Genomic DNA, 19,138 nt, shown 5'->3' on the forward strand with positions numbered 1-19,138 from the left:
GTCAGGACCCGCCATCGATCCCAGCCGCACCGAACCCACCGCGGCTTTAATGACAGCCTCATTTGTGAAGCCAAGGAGCCTGAGACATTGCTTCTTCAAGAAGTTCATGTAGGAGATGTGTTCCCTGAATACCCATTGTGGATATGGCCTCATGCACAGTGCCCACTTCTGTAAGCTACTCCAGCTCTCTCCTGTCTTCCTTGCAGCCCCCCTCCTTTTATGAAAGGGAAATCATATTTGACAAATTTGCTAGAGTTCTTTGAGGATGTAATGGGTAGGGTGGATAAAGGGGAACCAGTAGATGTCGTGTATTTTGATTTCCAGAAGGCATTTGATAAGGTGCCACATAAAAGGTTACTACACAAAATATGAGCTCACGGGGTTGGGGGTAATATATTAGCATGGATAGAGGATTGGCTAACTAACAGAAAACAGAGAGTCGGGATAAATGGGTCATTTTCAGGTCGGCAAACTGTAACTAGTGGGGTGTCGCAAGGATCGGTGCTGGGGCCGCAACTATTTACAATCTATATTAATGACTTGGATGAAGGGACCGAATGTAATGTAGCCAAATTTGCTGATGATACAAAGATAGGTGGGAAAGCAAATTGTGTGGAGAACGCAAAGAATCTCCAAAGGGATAGAGATAGGCTAAGTGAGTGGGCAAAACTCTGGCAGATGGAGTTTAATGTGGGAAAATGCTAGGTTATCCATTTTGGTAGGAAAAATAAAAATGCAAATTATTATTTAAATAGGGAGAGACTACAAAATGCTGAGGTACAGAGGGATCTGGGGGTTCTTGTACATGAATCTCAAAAAGTTAGCATGCAGGTACAGCAAGTAATTAGGAAGGCAAATGGAGTGTTGGCCTTTTTTGCAAAGGGAATGGAGTATAAAAGTAAGGATGTTCTGTTGCAACTGTACCGGGCGTTGGTGAGACCACACCTGGAGTACTTAATACAGTTTTGGTCTCCTTATTTAAGGAAGGATATACTTGCATTGGAGGCAGTTCAGAGAAGGTTCATGAGGTTGATTCTGGAGATGAAGGGGTTGTCTTCTGAAGAAAGGTTGAGAAGGTTGGGCCTATACTCACTGGAGTTTAGAAGAAAGAGAGGGGATCTTATTGAAACATATAAGATTCTGAAGGGGCTTGACAGGGTAGATGCAGAGAGGATGTTTCCCCTCGTGGGGGAATCTAGAACTAGGGGGCATAATTTCAGAATAAGGGGTCGCCCATTTAAATCAGAAATGAGGAGGAATTTCTTCTCTGAGTGTCGTGAATCTTTGGAATTTTCTTCCCCAGAGAGCGGAGTAGGCTGGGTCATTGAATATATTTAAGGTGGAGATAGACAGATTTTTGAACGATAATGGAGTCAAGGGTTATGGGGAGCAGGCAGGGAAGTAGAGTTGAGGCCAAGATCAGATCAGCCATGATCTTATTGAATAGCGGAGCAGGCTCGAGGGGCCAAATGACCTACTCCTGCTCTTATGTCTTATGTTCTTATGTTCTCCTCCTCAAGCCCCAAAGGCAGCCCTACCAGACTACCCAAGGCTGCAGTACGACTGTTTAGAAGGCAGCCAAAAACAGTCCAGCACCAGCAAAATCTTTTCTCAGTAGTCAAAGTCAGAAACTAGGCCAAAAAACACAAAGAAGCTGACCAGCAGCCTCAAATGACAAACCAGCAACTAACATGTATGTAGCGTATGAACCCTTTAAATAATACTCCTGAAGAGTTCTTCCTGCCTGCTAGTGTCACGAGTGTCTGGGCGAATTTATCATATGGCGAGTTCGCAGCTGGGATAGACCAATATCAGAATAAAGACATACAACAATTGCAAGATCCTAATTTGAATATTTAATTCATTGTTTTAAATAGTTCTGGCATGCGCCCTGGACTTCTACATAGCAGCCTGATCCAATATGTCGAGTGGCGCCTAATGAGCGGCCACCATATTGTATACTTAGGGGTTTGTTTTGTGTCTGAAAAATGGGCACTGTGCTATCGAATTTTTAAGCCCCCATGTCATTATTCAAAGATAAGCAGGGATTTCTCCCTGTGTCTGAGCCATCAAAAAATACCAGCAAAATAGATTGCTAACTATTCCCTTCAGCGTTGTTTGTGAGATCCTGCTGCACGCAAAATGGCATACATATCTGTCATTTCACTTCATCTTAATTCATCTTATGTGAAACTCTTTGAGACATTTCTAATATGTGATAAAACACTATATAAATGCAAATCTTTCGTTCTTCCTTTTTGCAGTACTCAAGCAACCAATGTATGGATCTGAAGATGGTAGAGACATGTTTTTTAAAAGCTCAACCAATCTATCGGAATACGACAAGGGTTGAAAATTCTTCAACTAAAATGATTAGTTCCTTGATGCAAGTATAAAATGCTGCTAGGGCCAATTTTCCAAGGATACTTCTACCCGGGCTCTAAACAAAAGTGGCACACCCAAAGTGCAATGCACCTATCCAGCTCCAGGCTGGATTTCCTGTCCCGGGACATTTAAGTGGCCTGCGGCTGCCTTTCTGCTCTCAGAGATCAGGTCCTTCTGGTTGCCAAAGGAGAGCGGCATCCAGGAGGTCCAGATTGAAGTGAAAACTTCTGGGGGCAGGTGGTTTACAGGATGGTAATGGTGGCCTACCTGCAGACCTTTGACCTGCCCCCGGAACCCATAATGACCTTGTAGTCAGGGAGAGACTGGCAGCAAGCTCTGTATAAATGCAATTTCTTTCATTCTTTAATATAATTATGGACGAGGAAGACCATTCGGCCCATGTTAGTTCATTCATCCAGAAGCACCCTACAGTCCACCTTTTCTGCATCTAATTGTTTTTGAAATTATTCCTGGATTTTTGCCTTCAAATGCTGATCACTCTCTGCATGAAGAAGAAGAATGTGGAACTTGCTACTATAAAGAATAGCTGAGGCAAATTGCATCGATGCATTTAAGGGGAAGCTAGATAAACAAATGAGGGAGAAAGGAATAGAAGGATATGTTGATAGTATTAGATGAAGTAGGTTGGAAGGAGCATTGTGTGAAGCATAAACACCCCCGATATGGACCAGTTGGGCTGAATGGCCTGTTTCTGTGCTGTACATTCTATGTATGTAATTCTATGTAAAGAAGCTCTTGGTATCAGTCTTAAAGTTACCTTTTCAAGTGTGAATGCAAATCCCCTGTCTTACTCCTATAGTTTCATTTAAAGTAATATCCAGATTCACCATTTCCATACTACTTACTATGTTGTATACCACTATAAGATCATCTCTCAGACACCTCCATTCCAGGCTGAAAATTCCAAGTCTTTCAAGGCTTTCCACACATCTTAGACCCCAAGCACCAGAGACCAGCCTCGTGGGTTTTCTTTGCACAGTGGTCAGCAGTTGAATGCCTTCCTTATGTGTCGGTGACCAGAACTGGATGCAATATTCAAGATGTGGTTTGACCTGAGCTCTGTACAGTTTGATTATGACACCCTCTGACTGTTTTGGCTATGTAGTTCAACATTCTATTGGTTTTGCTGATTGCTGCTTTACATTGGGTGGACATGTTTAGTGTAGTGTCTGCCAAGACTCCTCGGACTTTATCCTTAGCTATTTCAACACTATTTATGGAGTACAGTACGTGTGTTGTTTATTTTTCCATCCTAAGTGCAGTACTTTGCAATTGTCTGCACTAAATAACAACTGTTATTTGTCATCCCACATATTTATTTTGTCCCACTTCGGGAGATTACAATACATTAACCGGCATTTCTTTTTTCGCACTAATTTTATTGAAAATTTTCAGGTGTGCATCATCCAGTACAGTTACCTTGTACAGTATATTAAATGGTTTGAGTTTATTCATAACACATGCTCCACTGACCTTTACATGTTAGAGATTCCTGAACCAGTTTGACTGGAATTGGAATGTGTTTGCAGTCATCATCTATGAAGGTTAATGTGAAGAATTAATTTAACACATCTGTCATTTTTACTTTCCTCCTGTGACATTTCCACCCAAATTACAAAGAACCTATCTGATCTTTTATACTCTGACTACTTTGCACATAAGTAATTTATTTTGATGATTCTTACTGCTATTGAGAAGCTGACCTTTTATTTTCCTCTAACCTATTCTAATGCTCATTGAATCTTTGTACCTTTTAAAATAGTTCCTCTTAACATTTATTATTTTGACATAAATTTCAATCATTGTAGCCAGATCTCATTACTTGCTCCTGTTTTCTTTTAGGTATAAAGGGCCTAATTTTCCAAGTTTTAGTCAAATTAACATCTGGGGAAAAAAACTTAGTGCTTTTGGTGTTAAAACCTGGTGGACAGTATTAATGTTACAGTATATATTGATTTAACTCAACAGCAACCACTTTCTGCTAGTAGTCTAAAGACACCAATTATTAGGTTACAGGTCTCATCAACTGAAGTACCTTTGAATTTTCTATTATTTCAAAACCCTTACACCCCCAGATATACACTGGACCACGCTTTACCAGTACTTGATGTCGTTTTTTGAAATAAATGTCATGCAGAACTAATGTGCCCCCCATTCAACTGCCAGTGCCTAAAAACATACCAACAGCTTCAAGGAGGAAGCTGGATATATGTCTTCCAAACAGAATGACAGCAGAGAGAATAACCCGACTGCACAGTTAGTCGCAGACTAGACTAAAATGGCAAGCTCTAGAATCTCTAATCCGCATATACAGAAACATTCCAAAGGATTGAAGAAGCTGCTGAAAGGCCCAAGAACAGCAGAAATGTTTTGTCTTCTTCTGCCTGCATTGATTAAAGAGGCTGAGGCTTACTGAAGTTGTACTGAGTGGAATGCCTAGAAACTTGCCCAGAAATGCCCCTTTACATAGGAGGTGGCAGTAGATTGAAGATTTGCCCACGATATCCCAGCTAGAATTTTGCTGGCGTATCTGAATGGGAGCAAATCCAGCTGAACCAGATTCCACCCCAGTTTTTGGTCCCCCATTGGGCAATCTGCCCAATTTGAATTGTGAGCCCAATTGGAATTTCAGGCCCAGTCTGTATACTGCTATCCAAACTATTATTTAACCTCAATATTTTAAATTTCACTTGTGAAATAACTAGTTCAATAGTAACTCTTACTTGGGATGTCTGATAATATATCTTAATCTGTTGGCAGCATCCATATAAAAAACTATGGCTAGAAATTCGTTATAGCCAAGAAATTGGTAGGCCTAGAAATTCGGTGGGCTGCGCCACCAGTTAGCGCCCAAAGAGTGCACTTAGTGGCTTTAGCAGCACTGGCCACGCCCCCCAAGAAATTTAGCGGGGCGCTAATGGCGGCGTTAGCCTGTAGCGCTGCGCCGCCACCGATTACGTCATCGGTGTGCGCAGCGCCCCGCTACCGCCTCGATCGCGATATTGGGTCGCGCCCCCCGCTGTAGCGCCGGTCGCAATCTGCAACCGGTTCAGGGGGGCCAACCTGCGGCGGTACTGGAGCTAATTAAAGGGGAGGTGCGGGTCGGCCATTTTTTTTGCTGGCCGCCTGCCAGCACCTCCTCGCGCCGCCGTCCCCGGTCTCCTGAGCAACCCCCCCCGGGCAGTGCCAGCTGTGTCCCAAGAGCCCGGCACCTGTCCTTGGTGCCGGGCTCTTTTGCCGGCACTCGCGATCTCTGATCGCGCTGGTGTAGGCCCCTCCCCTTTAAGAAGGGGAGGAAGGCCTGCAGTACCGCAGCACACCGTGCTGCAGCATGTGGCACTGCGGCACTGAGCGCTGCGATATTCAGTTGCAGCGCCCCAAGAGGGACGCGGGGCGCCTCGAGCAGCGCCTCGCTTCCGTTTGGGGCGCTGAAACTGAGTATCGCGCTGGCGCAAGCGGCACCGTCCGGAGCGGTAATTCCGGCACCCAGGTGAGCTTGGGGCGCCACCGAATTTCTAGACCGTAGTGTTTAGACTAAAAATAGTTAAGTAGTGCCAGTTGAAAACTGTCTAGGCTGCACCCAAAATTCGTCCTCACTCCTCATTAAAATGATTGCAGTCATAATTCTCATCTAAAAATCCAAGCTCATTGCGTTACACTGAAAAGATGGATCAATATCAGAGGCAGTTTAAACACAAGTAATGATTGCCAGAGGCTTTTTTCACTACTTAAACGGGAGGTTCATTGATGCTGCAGCACCTCATTCTCAGCATTTTTGGGTGTGCAGCTGCCTCAACAACCATAAGAAGGACAAGGAGGAGGAGCATTATTTACAAATCCTGATGGCAGATCGCCACCCCAGGGAGAGAGCCCGGAGTTCTCCTATGAAGCTTTGGAGGCATTGGTTTTAGCAGTGGAGAGAAGGCAGGCGGTCCTGTACCCGCCAACTGGCAGGAGACCTCGCCACAAGTCTGCCACACGATGTGGAGGGAGGTGGCATACCATGTCATGGACAGCACTGTGGTCCCCAAGACCCACACACAGTGCAGGAAGAAGTTTAATGAGCTCACACTGGTGGTCAGGGGGAGTGAAGGCTTCAACAAATGTGACATACCACCATCTTTACCACAAGCTTCACACACTGCTCAATGCACCACACCTCTAGCACTCACCCACCAACAACCTCTACTTAGCAATACTTACACCCACATGTCACACCTTTCACACAATAACAGCTATTCAACTATGGCAGGCACAAAGGTTATTAGTTATTATAATTCATGTGATATGTGTGACCTGTTTATAGATAAGTGTATTAATGATGTTTGGAATATTTTGTAGTCTCACTCATTTCACCTTTGCGCCCAGGAGGACGCTGTGATTTGGCGTGAGACAGGAATTGTATGATGGGATGTGGTGAGCTATGAGGAGCTGGCATTTCATTCATGCAAATTGAAGTCTGATGAGCCGGTCATGGACAGCCTGTCCGGAAGGCCGACTGTCTCGCTGCCTCCACCCTTCCTCTTGTTCCTCCCACTCCTCCTCCACCTCATCCTCCTCCTGAGGTGGTCCCGCAATCCCTGGTGGCAAGGGCTGCGCCCTCATGATGGCCAAGTTGTGGAGCATACAGCAGACCACCATGAAATGGGACACCCACTCCAGCGAGTACTGGAGGGCTCCTCCCGAGCGGTTAAGGCAGCAGAACCGTGGCTCCAGTAGGCTGATGGTCTGCTTGATGATGTTCCTGGTGGTAGCATGGTTCTCATTATATGAGCACTGGGCAGAAGTGTTAGGGTTGCGGAGGGGAGTCATGAGCCAGGTACAGATGCACAGCCCTTGCCTCCAAGCAGCCACCCGCGAGCTTGGCATGGTGGCTGGAAGGGTGCTGGCACAACGGTCTGGTGCAGGATGAAGATATTGTGGCTGCTGCCAGGATAGCGGGCATTGACGTTGAGGATTCGCTGTGTGTGGTCGCACACCAACTGCACATTAAGTGAGTGGTAGCCTTTGCAGTTACAGAAGATCTCAGGATTGTTATGCGGTGCCCGCAAAACCACGTGGGTGCAGTCAATAGCGCCCTGAACCATCGGGAAGCCCGCTATCCTTGCAAAGCCGCATGCACGCACGTCCTGCTTCTCTCTGGTGACTGGGAAACCAATGTAGTCCCTTCTCCTACCACAGAGAGCCTCAGTGACCTCCCAGATGCAGTGATGGAGGGTGAACTGTGAGCTGTTAGCTATGCCTCCTGTTGCAGACTGGAAGGATCCATTGGCGAAGAAATTGAGGGCCACAGTAACCTTAAGGGCCACTGGGAGAGCCATGGTCACCCTGGTCTGAGGCTGGAGGTCTGGTTGCAGGAGGTGGCAGTTCTGTGACCACCTCCTTGGTGAAGCGGAGCCTCCTAATACACTACTCCTCGCTTAATTAAAAGGTAGGAGAAGTGATGTCAGAAGACCCTAGGTGGGCAAGGCCTCCTGTTGAGAGCCCTGATGGCCCTCCTCCTTCCTCTGCGCACATGTTCCCGTCTTTCTCGCTGTCTCTGCTCCCTGCACCGTAAATCCTGGAGGGCAAGGTCGACTGCCAGTACAGCCCCCATGATTTTTAGCAAGTGTAGGTTGAAGATTTTCACAAATAATTATGGAGCTTTGTACTTGCCAGAACACTCCCTGATGCCAAATAACCTTGAAATGACTAAAGAAAACTCTTGCAGTAGCAGAACGTAGCACACAGCCACTCAAACTTCACAAACCTGTCAGGTATGATTGATTGGTGGTGATCCCTTTAAATAGCGTCGATGAAGCCGGCTTCCTGCTGCTTCACATAGAATCATAGAATGGTTGCAGCACAGAAGAAGGCCACTCGGCCAGTCGAGCCAGTGCCGGCTCTCTGCAAGAGCACTTCAGCTAGTCCCACTCCCCCACCCTTTCCCCGTAGCCCTGCAAATGTCTTTCCTTCAGATACTTATCCAACTCCCTTTTGAAAGCCGTGATTGAATCTGCCTCCACCACCCTTTCAGGCATTGCATTCCAGATCTTAACCACTCGCTGCATAAAAAAGTTTTTTTCTTGCATCGCCTTTGGTTCTTTTGCCAAGCACCTTAAATCTGTGTCCTATGGTTCTCAACCCTTCTGCCAATGGGAACAGTTTCCCTTTATCTACTCTGTCTAGACCCCTCATGATTTTGAACACCTCTATCAAATCTCCTCTCAATCTTCTCTGCTCCAAGGAGAACAATCCCAGCTTCAACGTAACTGAAGTCCCTCATTCCTAGGATCATTCTCGTAAATCTTTTCTGCACCTTCTCTTGGGCCTTCACATCCTTCCCAAAGTATGGTGCCCAGAATTGGACACAGTACTACAGTTGGGGCTGAAGCAGTGTTTTATACAGGTTCATCATAACTTCCTTGCTTTTGTACTCTATGCCTCTATTTATGAAGTCCAGGATCCCGTATGTTTTTTTAACCCAGCCACCTTCGACAATTTGTGCACAGAAACCCCGAGGTCTCTCTGTTAAGGTCCCACCAACCCCAGAACCAGTCCCAATGCCCCAGGAATCTGAAGCCCTCCCTCCTGCACCACATTCATCTGCGCTATCCTCCTATTTCAATACTCACTAGCGCATGGCACTGGGAGTAATCCAAAGATTACTACCTTTGAGGTCCTGCTTTTTTAACCAGCGATGCTCAACTCAGTCCAGTTTTGTAAAGCAGAGCAGCTCACAACCACTCCACCTAAAGTCCTCCAAGGCCCATTGGCGTCAAAGAAAAACTTATTTTTTCAGAGTTTTCAACTTCAAAGGTGCCAATTTGCCTCAAGACCAGATAGTGCCTTTCACGACTTCAGGATGTCCCAAAGTGCACACAGCAAGCTCCCACAAGCATCAATGAAATATATGACCGGATAATCTGTATTAGGTGTTGGTTGTGGGATAAATGTTGGCCAGGACACTGGGAGAACTCCCCCGCTTTTCCGCGAAAAGTGCCATGGGATCTTTAACGTCCACCTGAATAGACAGACGGAGCCTTGCTTTAACATCTCACCTGAAAAAAGGCACCTCTGACAGTGCAGCACTCACTCAGTGCTGCACTGGAATGTTAGCCTAGATTATGGGGCAGTAATTCCTCCCCAAACGCGTGAGTACGGAAGGGGTACTCACGCGTCTGGCCGGAGGAAATGCCGGTTTTCAGCATGCACAGCGCATGCGCTGAAAACCGGCATTTCCTCTCCTCCAACCTAAGAGTTGAAGAGGCTAGCGCGTGCGCTGTAGGGGGCAGCACGTGCGTCTTGGATTTCCTCTGTTTTGGGGGATTTGCGCATGTCTAAACGCCTCCGGTCTTTACGCTTGTAAAAAGCACACGTAAGTATTTATTTTTACAGGTAAGTGGTGTTTTAATGTAATTTAGAATTTTTTTTCCACAGGTTTATTATTTTAAAGAATCTACAATAAGGTAAGTTTAGTTTTAGACCCTTTTTAATTAAAAAAAAAAAAAAATTCCAAAAAAAAAAATTGTTTAAATTATTTTTTTAAACTTATTTATACTTAATTTAATGATTGGGATGTTTTTTAAATTTTTATTTAAAGTTTAAATAGTGTTTTGGGCCCCCGTAGTTTTCATGAGTTTGACAGTTCTTACTCTCAAACTCATGAATGAACCTTCCCCTCCCCTGATTGGTTGTACAGTGCTCACCTGATCCCAGCCGGCACATCGCACTAACTACGCCGCTGGATCAGGTAAGCACTGCGCGCTGACATCTGAACCGGGCCTGTCACAGGAAATGCAAGCAGGCCCGGGCTTCAGATGTCAGCGCGCAGGGTGAGTGCAGATCGGGGGCTTGCACGCGCGGCAAGCCCCCGACACCAAGTTCTGGGCCAATGTGTTCAATTCTCTGGAGTGAGCCATGAACCCACAACCTGCTGACTCAGAGGTGAGAGTGCTATCACTGAGCCACGGCTGACACCTAAAGTATGGAACTCACTGACCCTGTTTCCTCCACAGATTATGCATAATCTGGCCCATCATGGTGCCTACCAGCTCAGTCAGTCCCCTGAAAGAAGAAAACAACTACTGGCAAGACAAAGCTCTGCAAAATCTCTCCTTGATCCCAAAGGCCAATCAAATAAAACAACAGAATGTTAATCTAACGTTACAATCTGCATTTACAATTATGCATTCTATACATTTCATGATCCAAGGTGGAACTCTTTTTTTTTTTAAACAGAAGGTTCAGTAATCGGTAAGTGAATGCACTGCCTCCTGGTACTGAGCCATGCAGAACAGGAAGGTGCTTGCTCGAACCCAGACTGCTGGGATACCTGCTTTCAGCCAAGGTGTTAGTGGGAGTGCTGCAAGTGGCCAGAGCACCCCATGATAAGGAAGGCTAAAAATGTCTGCCAGGTTCCAGCTCTTGATTGCTATTTAGTGATCCACGCTGGACATTGAATTTGTGTGTATTTTGAATGAGGGCAGGATCAGTTATGGATGTGATTCTCCTCTTTATATCTTTCATAATGATGCAATGATTTGATAACTATTATAAGTATAGAATTAAATTCAATCTTTAAATTGAATTTCTAGTTACATAGTGGTCAACTGAAAAAAGCAATTCAGCGGACAAGCAAATTCATTTATTAAACACTCTAATTTAGCTTTGAAACTTACCTAAAATTTACATTCGTTTTTTGATTTTGCATTTTCAGCTTAGTAAGTAAGGCTGCAGTGCATTTAAAATCCTCAGTCTTGAAAAGACTGTTGCGGGTTTCCATTAAAATTACCCTAAAAGAAACAGTAAAATATTGCATAAGTAAGTTATTCACAACTATCTGTTTATTGTCTCAAAACCTTAAATGCAAGATCAAACTCAAAAGACTTTGGGGGTGAATTTCCATGGGGGTTCTTCTTCTCATCTGCCGTAACTTGAAAAAAAAGAAAAAGACTTCAGGACATCCCAAAGCACTATACAGCCAATTAAGTACTTTTGAAGTGTAGTCACTGGTGTAATGTAGGAATCGTGGCAGCCAATTTGCACACAGCAAGGTCCCACAATCAGAAATGTGTTAATGACCAGATAATCTGTTTTAGTGATGTTGGATGAGGGATAAATATTGGCCAAGACATCTCTCCTGCTCTTCTTCGAAGTAGTGCCATGGGATCTTTTACGTCCACCTGAGAGAGCAGATGGACCCTCAGTACTGAATACTGGTGAGGGCGATGGTTCCTCTGGGGAGTACAGCCAGAGCCAAATTCACGGGAACATGGGTGGCTCAGCTGTACAGGGGAAGAGGAGGAAGATCGGGAAAGCAATAGTGGTAGGGAATTCGATAGTTAGGGAACCAGACAGGTATTTCTGTGGTCATAGATGTGGTTCCAGGATGGTATGTTGCCTCCCTGGGGCCAGGGTCAAGGATGTCACTGAGCAGCTGCAGAACATTCTGAGGGGGGAGGGTGACCAGCCAGAGGTCGTGGTCCATATCAGTGCCAACGACATAGGTAGAAAGAGGTACGAGGTCCTGCAGGCAGATTTTAGGGAGCTAGTAAAGAGATTTAAAAGCAGGACCTCAAAGGTAGTAATCTCTGGATTACTCCCAGTGCCATGAGCTAGTGAGTATAGAAATAGGAGGATAGAGCAGATGAATGCGTGGCTGGAGAGATGGTGCAGGAGGGAGGGCCTCAGATTCCTGGGACATTGGGACTGGTTCTGGGGGAGGTGGGACCTATAGAGGCCGAATGGGTTGCACCTCAACAGAGCTGGAACCAATGTCCTCGCAGGGGGGTTTGCTAGTGCTGTTGGGGAGGGGTTAAACTAATTTGGTAGGGGGATGGGCACCAGGATGTAGCATTACAAAGGAGAAACAAAGTGCACAAAGGATTGGGAGAGACAGATAGCAATAGAGTAAGAAATAGTAAGGTATTCGGTGGAGTCAAACAAAGAGCGAATACAAGAAGATCTAAGATAGGTTTACAGTGCATGTGTGTAAACGCACGAAGCGTGGGGAATAAGGTTGGTGAGCTGCAGGCGCAAATAGCCACATGGGAATATGATGCCATGGCGATAACGGAGACCTGGCTCAAAAAAGGGCAGGATTGGGCTTTAAATATTCCTGGATATAAGGTGTTCAGGAAAGATAGGGGAGGAAAGAAAGGAGGTGTGGTTGCAGTTATTGGTTAAGAAGAATGTTAAAGTGCGGGAGAGAGAGGACATCCTGGAGGGGTCAAGGACAGAATCTATTTGGTTACAGTTAAGAAATAATAGAGGTGCCATTACACGACTAGGTGTATTCTATAGGCCACCAACTAGTGGGAAAGATATAGAGGAGCAAATTTGCAGGGAAATTACAGAGGTGCAAGAACTATAGAGTAGTGATAATGGGTACATAAATTATCCTAATATAGACTGGGATAGTAATAGTGTAAAGGGCAGAGAGGGGGAAGAATTTCTGAAGTGTGTTCAGGAGAACTTTCTTGATCAGTACGTTTCCAACCGAACAAGGAACAGCATTGCTGGATCTGGTGCTGGGGAATGAGGTGGGTCAAGTGGAGCAAGTGTCAGTAGGGGAACATTTAGGGAACAGTGATCACAGTATCATATGGTTTAGATTAGCTATGGAAAAGGACAGGGAGCAATCTAGAGTAAAAATATTTAATTGGAAGAACGCAAACTTCAGTGGGTTGAGAATGGATCTGCCCCAGGTAAATTGGAATCAAAGATTGGCAGGCAAAACTGTAATCGAACAATGGGCTGCCTTTAAAGAGGAGATGGTTCAGGTACAGTCGAGGTACACTCCCACGAGGGGGAAAGCTAGGGCAACTAAAAAGCCAGAGCTCCCTGGATGACAAAAGAGATAGAGAGTAAGAAGAAGCAGAAAAAGTGCGTGTATGACAGATGTCAGGTTGAGAATACAAGTGAGAATCAGGCTGAATATAGAAAGTTCAGAGGGGAAGGGAAAAAGAAAATAAGAGGGGCAAAGAGAGAGTATGAGAATAGACTGGCAGCTAACATAAAAGGGAATTCAAAAGTCTTCTATATGCATATAAATAATAAATGGGTAGTAAGTGGAGGGGTGGAGCATTTAGGGATCCAAAAGAAGACCTACGCATGGAGGAAGAGGGCATGGCTGAGGTACTAAATGAGTAATTTGCATCTGTCTTCACCAAGGAAGAAGATGTTGCCAAAGTCAAAATGAAAGAGGAAGTAGTGGAGATACTGGATGAGATAAAAAATTGATGAAGGGGAGGTACTAGAAAGGCTGTCTGTACTTAAAGTTGATAAGTTACCAGGACTGGATGGGATGCATCCTAGGATGCTGAGGGAAGGTAAGGAGGAAATCGCAGAGGTACTGGCCATAATCTTCCAATCCTCCTTAGATATGCGGGTGGTGCCAGAGGACTGGAGAATTGCAAATGTTACACCATTGTTCAAAAAAGGGTGTAAGGATAAACCCAGCAACTACAGGCCAGTCAGTTTAACCTCGGTAGTGGGGAAGCTTTTAGAAAAGTTAATCAGGAACAAAATTAACAGTCACTTGAACAAGTGTGGATTAATTAAGGAAAGCCAGCACGAATTTGTTAAAGGCAAATCGTATTTAACTAACTTGATTGAGTTTTTTGACGAGGTAACAGAGAGGGTTCATGAGGGCATTGCAGTTGATGTAATGTGCAAGACTCCCAAAAGGCGTTTGATAAAGTGCCACATAATAGAAAAGTTGAAGACTATGGAATAAAGGGACAGTGGCAGCATGGATCCAAAATTGGCTAGGAAACAGAGAGTAGTGGTGAACGGTTGTTTTTCGGACTGGAGGAAGGTATACAGTGGTGTTCCCCAGGGGTCAGTACTAGGACCACTGCTTTTCTTCATATATATTAACGACTTGGACTTGGGTGTACAGGGCACAATTTCAAAATTTGCAGATGACACAAAACTTGGAAGTATAGTGAATAGTGAGGAGGATAGTGATAGACTTCAAGAAGACGTAGACAGACTGGTGAAATGGGCAGACACGTGGCAGATGACATTTAATGCAGAAAAGTGCCAAGTGATACTTTTTGGTCGGAAGAACGAGGAGAGGCAATATAAAATAATGGGTACAATTCTAAAGGGGGTGCATGAACAGAGACACCTGGGGGTATATGTGCACAAATTGTTGAAGGTGGCAGGGCAGGTTAAGAAAGCGGTTAAAAAAGTATACGGGATCCTGGACTTCATAAATAGAAGCATAGAGTACAAAAGCAAGGAAGTTATGATAAACCTGTATAAAACACTGGTTCAGCCTCAACTGGAGTACTGTGTCCAATTCTGGGCACCGCACTTTAGGAAGGATGTGAAGACCTTAGAGAGGGTGCAGAAAAGATTTACGAAAATAATTCCAGGGATGAGGGACTTTAGTTATATGTGGATAAACTAGAGAAGCTGGGGTTGTTCTCCTTAGAGCAGAGAAGGTTGAGAGGAGATTTGATAGAGGTGTTCAAAATCATGTGGTCTAGACAGAGTAGATAGCGCGAAACTGTTCCCATTGGCAGGAGGATCGAGAACCAGAGGACACAGATTTAAGGCGATTGGCAAAAGAACCAAAGGCGACATGAGGAAAAACTTTTTTTACGCAGCGAGTGGTTAGGATCTGGAATGCACTATCTGAAAGGGTGGTGGAGGCAGATTCAATCATGGTTTTCAAAAGGGAATTGGATAAGTACCTGAAGGAAAAACATTTGCAGGGCTATGGGGAAAGGGCGGGGGAGTGGGACTAGCTGAAGTGCTCTTGCAGAGAGCTGGCACCGGCTCAACGGGCCGAATGGCCTCCTTCTGTGCTGTAACCATTCTATGATGCCATGTTTAATGTCTCATCTGAAAGACGGCACCTCCAACAGTGCAGCACCCCCTCAGTACTGCACTGCAGTGTCAGCCTAGATTTTTGTGCTCAAGTCTCTGGAGTGGGACTTGAACCCACAACCTTCTAACTCAGAGGCAATGTGTTATCAATTGAGCCACAGTTGGCAATGGCAACAAAGCTGCAGGAACTCTGGAAAAAAGGTGTAACCGACGCTTATGCCATTTTTCCATCATTCCCATGGCTCTTCTGCTGAAGTTACAGCGGAAGAGGGAAAAAACCCCTGCGGAAATTCAACCCCATTATTTCCTTTGCAAAATAAAATATTGCACTCTGAAAATTACTTGCTGCAGAGGTGCAAATATGATCAAGACACGTAACAATTTTTTTTTAGGAAAATGATACTAGTGATTTTCCAAAGCTTTTGAAATATTCGAATAGATTTTTATATACCCTCCCCAATTTAGAAAGTGAATCAATCTAGGTCAACTATATACTTAATGGGCTCAATTATGTATCTAGTATATTTAATACCAGTGACTGAAGGCTCTGATATATGTAAACAAATGGGCACATATGAAAGACAACCTTATAGATGATTAAACAACTGTTTCTGAATAAACAGATTAATTTGAAAAAATATTTATTTCCAGACCTACCCATTTTTGATATAACTGTAATACCCACTGGAAATGTTATGTACGCTAAGTATGGTTATCAATCTTTAACTTAGACACTGTATTATCATTGTTATAAATCCCTGGGTTAAAGTTGCCCATGTGAAGGTACGGCAAGAACTTTTAAGGACACAATGTGACTAAGAGCAGACTTTCCATAATTCTGCACCAGTATCAACTGTTGCAGACAGTGAGGCTGCGCAGTCTCCAGGCAGAAACCCCAGGAGGAAGGGGTGGAGTCGGGTTTTCGAGCGGGAAAAGGGAGCGACTGGAAGAGAAAAGGGCAGGAGCTCTGAAAAGAGGGCTCAGGAGGCAAATGGCTGCCGCATCCCGTCCCGGGCTTCCAAACTCGGCCGCCGCCCTTCGTATTAGTAGCTCTGCATCCAGAACTCAAAGTGGGATTCAGTGATCGTGAAGAGAATTCAACGAAGGGGTTCGGAGTCGTAAGTCTTGCAGACATTATGCATACCATGAGCTCCAACTTAAGCGCGCCAACGAAAGAGTGCACTCGAATTTGGACACAGGGACAGATTCTCCTTTGAATCCATGTAAATGGAGAATGTATGTTTATTATGTCTAGATTCATTCTAATGTATGCAAATGTCTAATTTAGTTCATTGACCTGTAATCTTCTTATAATGTCTGACGTTAAAACTATAAAGTAAGATAATTAGAATTAAGCCATTGTAGTAGTGATCTCCTTACTGGACTATAGAATACTGTCTACAACAGAGACCACATCTCACATATAGCTAGAGAACCGTGAAGGGGTTACATAAGTATCACAATTTTATTATTAAATAATGCATGGATGAATTCCAGTGTGAAAAAAGATTTACAGAAAACTTAAGCTTTTATACTATTGCATACCCACATGGTATTTAATAAAATGAAAGCTTTGGGTAAAGTTGTTTATAAAAACATATTTTGGCTTATATCTTAGAATAATAAGTTATCAGAAAGCTTTTACTTTACATCCAACAATTTAGACATACCTGAAGTCTCCCTTTACATTTAAAGGGTTGGTAATGTTTAATTGCATTTGTTTCTGCTCATAGCATGGAGATTCACATTTCACAATAGCCTAAAAAATTGTTAGAAAAATGAGAAGAAAACATCACTCAAATAGCAACATGACAGCAACATCTGTTGCACAGCTACATGCACCAAATAGCTACGAACCACTGATAAAATAAAATAAAAATCGATACTGTTCTCAACAAAATAAGGCAAAATAGTGCACAAAATGAAACATTTCTCAAATTTGTACTTGGTGATGGTTTGAAAGCATTTCCATTTAATGTGGCAAGTGATGTTAGTCCTTTGTATTAATAATAATACAACCTATCACAATCTCAAAAGTACATTCATGTCAAGATAAGAGATACAATAAAAGGAACTATTTTGAACTGTTGCATTTTCAAAAGTCATTGTGATGCTATTCCTTATTACCATCATGGAGAAAAAAGCAGCAGCTACCATAGATAATATTTTCCAACCCACGGACTGATCACAGTTCGAAAATCAATGAGTAGCGGTTACCATGGAAATTGTCACACAGCTATCAATGGTCAAATAAAAACCTTCTCTCCACTTGACCTGTCTTTATCACCAATGTTGAACAAATGCTGAACAGGTCAATCACATGATAAGTCGCAACCAATTAGATTGCTAGAAAGTGAAATGAATGAAAAGGTCAGGTGATAACTATTGGCAATGTGATTGTTATAAAGCATTACTCAATTGGAAAGGCAATGTTATCTATATTGACCAATAAGATTCTTCAAAAAGGACCCACAACCATTTTTAAATAGATACAATATCATACTTTATTATTTACTTACAGTAGGATACATGTTGTTGATTCGTGACGTTAGTAAAAATGTAGTTGTGGTGGCCAGTACTCCTTTCATCGCCCTCGATACAAAAACTAGTAAAGCTTGTTCTGGGTTCAAGAACCGGCTTGTGAATTCCACATTAATATCAACATGATTCCTGTTTGAAACAAATGTTGATAACTTGGCTCTATAAACAAATATCAACCAGCACAATGGACAGAAATTAAATCAATGGACAGAAAATCACAAGTACTGCACCCAGAATTTTCCAATATGCTGCGAGCATAGGGTAAGGTTTCCTGCCACTAGCATGAACTCAGAAGTCACTCCCAATGTGTCTTAGTCTTCAGAAACGTTCAATTCCAATCTCAACTTTAATTTATTATGTTCACAACTGTATTCATGTATTAGGAATATGCTCTTTCAAAGTGCCTGCAACTGTTTGCTGAGGTTGGGGATGGCATTAAACGGGAAATTAGAGAAGCGTGCAATAAGAGCGCAGCAGTTATCATGGATAACTTTAATCTACATATAGATTGGGCTAACCAAATTAGTAACAATACTGTGGAGGAGGAATTCCTGGAATGTATACGGGATGGTTTCCTGGACCTTTATGTTGAGGAACCAACTAGAGATCAGGCCATCTTAGACTGGGTATTATGTAATGAGAAAGGATTAATTACCAATCTTGTTGTGCGAGGCCCCTTGGGGAGGAGCGATCATAATATGATAGAATTCTTCATTAAGATGGAGAGTGAAGTAGTTGACTCAGAGACTAGGGTCCTGAATTTAAATAAAGGAAACTACGATGGTATGAGGCGTGAGTTGGCTAGGATGGATTGGGGAACATTACTTAAAGGGTTGACGTTGGATAGGCAATGGCAAACATTTAAAGATCGCATGGATAAACTACAGAATTTGTTCATCCCTGTCTGGCATAAAAATAAAACAAAAAAGGTGGCGCAACTGTGGCTAACAAGGGAAATTAGGGATAGCATAAGTCCAAGGAGAGGACATATAAATTGGCCAGAGAAAGCAGCAAATCTGAGGATTGGGAGCAGTTTAGGATTTAGCAAAGGAAGACAAAAGGATTAATTAAGAGGGGGAAATATAGTTGAGAGTAAGCTTTCATGGAACATAAAATCTGACTGTAAAAGCTTCTACAGATAGGTGAAGAGAAAAAGATTGGTGAAGTCAAGCATAGGTCCCTTGCAGTCAGAATCAGGGGAATTTATAATGGGGAACAAAGAAATGGCTGACCAATTAAATACATACTTTGGTTCTGTCTTCACAAAGGAGGACACAAATAACCTCCCAGAGACGTTGGGGAACATAGGGTCTAATGAGAGGGAGGAACTGAATGAAATCAGTATTTGTAGGGAAATGGTGTTAGGGAA

At 43.6% G+C, this 19,138-nt stretch overlaps 1 protein-coding gene across 2 annotated transcripts in view; it reads right to left on the bottom strand.

Annotated features, from left to right (window-relative positions):
• LOC147107297 (cilia- and flagella-associated protein 47-like) overlaps nt 1-19,138 on the bottom strand; it is a 797,073-nt gene that overhangs the window by 421,534 nt on the left and 356,401 nt on the right. For both annotated transcript variants that reach the window (XM_086006182.1, XM_086006181.1), the window contains 3 exons: nt 17,748-17,898; nt 16,899-16,987; nt 11,067-11,180 (listed from right to left, as the gene is read on the bottom strand). In XM_086006182.1, coding sequence (XP_085862308.1) covers nt 11,067-11,180; nt 16,899-16,987; nt 17,748-17,898 — 354 coding nt within the window. The remainder of the gene's footprint in view (nt 1-11,066; nt 11,181-16,898; nt 16,988-17,747; nt 17,899-19,138) is intronic.

Source organism: Somniosus microcephalus, chromosome 14 (assembly GCF_052327205.1).
Source record: "Somniosus microcephalus isolate GS21.2 chromosome 14, FLI_Smic_1.0, whole genome shotgun sequence".
Classification (NCBI taxonomy): Eukaryota; Metazoa; Chordata; class Chondrichthyes; order Squaliformes; family Somniosidae; genus Somniosus; species Somniosus microcephalus.